This window comes from Arachis ipaensis, chromosome B03 (genome assembly GCF_000816755.2).
Source record: "Arachis ipaensis cultivar K30076 chromosome B03, Araip1.1, whole genome shotgun sequence".
Classification (NCBI taxonomy): domain Eukaryota; kingdom Viridiplantae; phylum Streptophyta; class Magnoliopsida; order Fabales; family Fabaceae; genus Arachis; species Arachis ipaensis.
In genome coordinates this window covers 16,188,069-16,190,677 of record NC_029787.2, presented here as the reverse complement: position 1 = coordinate 16,190,677, position 2,609 = coordinate 16,188,069, and the positions used below count along the sequence as shown (strand labels likewise).

General features: G+C 25.1%; 1 protein-coding gene across 2 annotated transcripts in view; it reads left to right on the top strand.

Annotated features, from left to right (window-relative positions):
* The window catches only part of LOC107629999 (putative axial regulator YABBY 2), a 10,198-nt gene extending 9,642 nt beyond the window's left edge, over positions 1-556 (top strand). For both annotated transcript variants that reach the window (XM_016332989.2, XM_016332988.2), the window contains exon 6: positions 91-556. In XM_016332989.2, the coding sequence (XP_016188475.1) occupies positions 91-210 (120 nt within the window). In that variant the 3' untranslated portion in view covers positions 211-556. The remainder of the gene's footprint in view (positions 1-90) is intronic.

The following is a 2,609-nucleotide window of genomic DNA, read 5'->3' as shown; positions in this document are numbered from 1 at the left end:
AGCATTTGATTATATATATGTGTATTACATTATATTATATCCTTTGATATACCCATTGAAATTATGTCTGCATATGATTTAAATATGCAGTGGGCACATTTCCCTCATATTCACTTTGGATTAAAGATGGATGGCAATAATGACAAGCAAGCAAAGTTGGACCATAATAATGGTGAAGGAACTCAAAAGTCTAGTAATGGATTCTACTGATCATATATATATAAATGCAAGCAAGCCTGTGAGTATCAGCTTTTTTTTAAAAAGAAATTATGCTTGACCTAAATGAGTGAAATTATGAGTTTGATCTCAAATTTTCCAACCCTACAACTGGATATTGGAGACATTCTCTTGCATGCAAATCAACCTCAACATCTCACCAATGCTATATAATATATATAGAACATGTATTTCCTTTTTTTTTCCGTTTTTTTTATAGAGTATACTTGTTATGATAAAACGACTGTCATTCTTCTTGTGATTGCATTTTAAGATGTTGAACTTGATGATCGCTTAAGTAAACTATACTTTGCTACTATTATAATGATGGGATTTTTCCTTTACTCGTATTGCTATTGATTCAAAAGATTCTTATATATAATGATTAATTATCATAGAATATATAGCGTTATATGATTTAGTACTACATGATTTGATTCATGCAGCAGACCTAATGAAACAAAACTTATTAATTAATAATGTCATATGAATATAAATCTAACATCAATCACATTTTTAAATTAAATACACAATATTATTTGAAAATGAAGAATTTAAGTTGTGTTCATGAAAGGATACCACTTGAAAATGTAAATCTGATTAGTTACATTCAAAGGGAAGAACTAATCACATTCCTTCGCAACAGAAAGAAAAATACCTTATGGTTATGGGAAAGAAAAATCATTCACAATAAAATTGATATATCAGGAGCATATTGTGTGTGTATATATATCAATAATGCTCTTTGTATACTAAAATTAGTCATTATGTATATAAATATATGTATTATTTAATTTATTTTTAATGTATATTTTATATTTTAATATATATACTAAATAATTTATTTAATATATATATATATATACATTATCTTTGTGATGGTTACAGTTTGACCATTAATTATTGAGCAAATGGTGCTTTCAATTGACCCCAACTTCCAAAGGAACTCTTTTTACCCACCATGTTGCATGAGGTGCTTAAATAGATAATAAAAAGGATAAAAAAAGAAATGTAATTATATTCTTTTTACTAGCTACATTGATTAGCTCTTTTTTTTTTTCTTTATTTCTGTAATTTTCTTTCATGGACCATCTTGTTCAGTTAATGGAGTACAGCCTATTAAAGGAGCAACATGTAGTGCAGTGTTGCATGCATGTCCTCACCTGTCACGCACTCAAATAATCACAACTAACTTAGTCTATTTCTTTTTATTAATAGGATTTAACTAAATAAATGTGTTTTAAAGATATATGGTAAAAATTTAATAATATTCTTTTAATTTTTTTATGTATTTAATATATTAAAAATATAAAAACTTATTTTTGAAAAATAATTAGTCAAATATTTTTTTATAATATTTTTAAAATGTATCTTAAAAATACATGTTAGCAACATTCTTATTAATATAATCTTCCTTCCTAATTAATTGATCGAATTGTGGAGACTAAAGAGGAAATAAAAGTTACAGAAAACCAAACTTATTTCTCTTTCAAAAAGCCAAAGTATATAACCCAAGACCAATATAATAGCTGCCTCAAAAAACCCTAATTTTCTTTTCCAATCTCTATCTTCATGATACCAGTGGATAGGACTAAGTTAGTGAAGCCAGTTCATAAATTAGTTTGAATTCAATTCGTTAATAATTTAATAAATTGAACTCGTGAATTAGTAAATTGAATTTGAATATGAATCGAAACTGAGTTTATAAATTAAATAAATTGAATTGAACTTAAATTTAGAAAATAGATTCGATTGTTAGCCAAATCATAATTCAAACTGAATTTTCATGAACCGAATTTGAGCTTAATCTATGTCGACTCATCTTGACTCAACCATACCAATGGATCTCCCGAACCCCAACAGCAATTAAATATAGCACTTAAAAGACTATTATTTTCATATCTTTTTAACTAACATGGAATTTTCAATACTTATATATGTTTAGAGTTAGACATATAGTAGCTAAGCTTAATCGTTGCCGTCTAATATTTTTAACTTTTAAAATAAGAAAGCTAGAAAATTAAAGAATTATAATACTTCACGAAGCAAATATATTGGAGAGATGGATAGTGTTAGAAGTTGATATTTTTAGTGGAAAAAAATAGAGTTGATTAATATCAATTCAAATATAAGACAAAAAAAAATATTATTAGTCATCTAATTAGTGACAGATTCAAAAAATTTATATTAGGGGACAAAAATAATATACATTACTATCAAAAGATATATTAATCTAAATTCAAAAAAATAACAGTGCACATTAATTATTCGAATAAAAAAAAGCCAAAAATTACATATAATAAAATAGAACGAAAGATATTTTTTAAAATATTTTTTTATTATTATTTCTATAAATAAAAAATATATATTCTAAATTAGTAAATTGATCAATT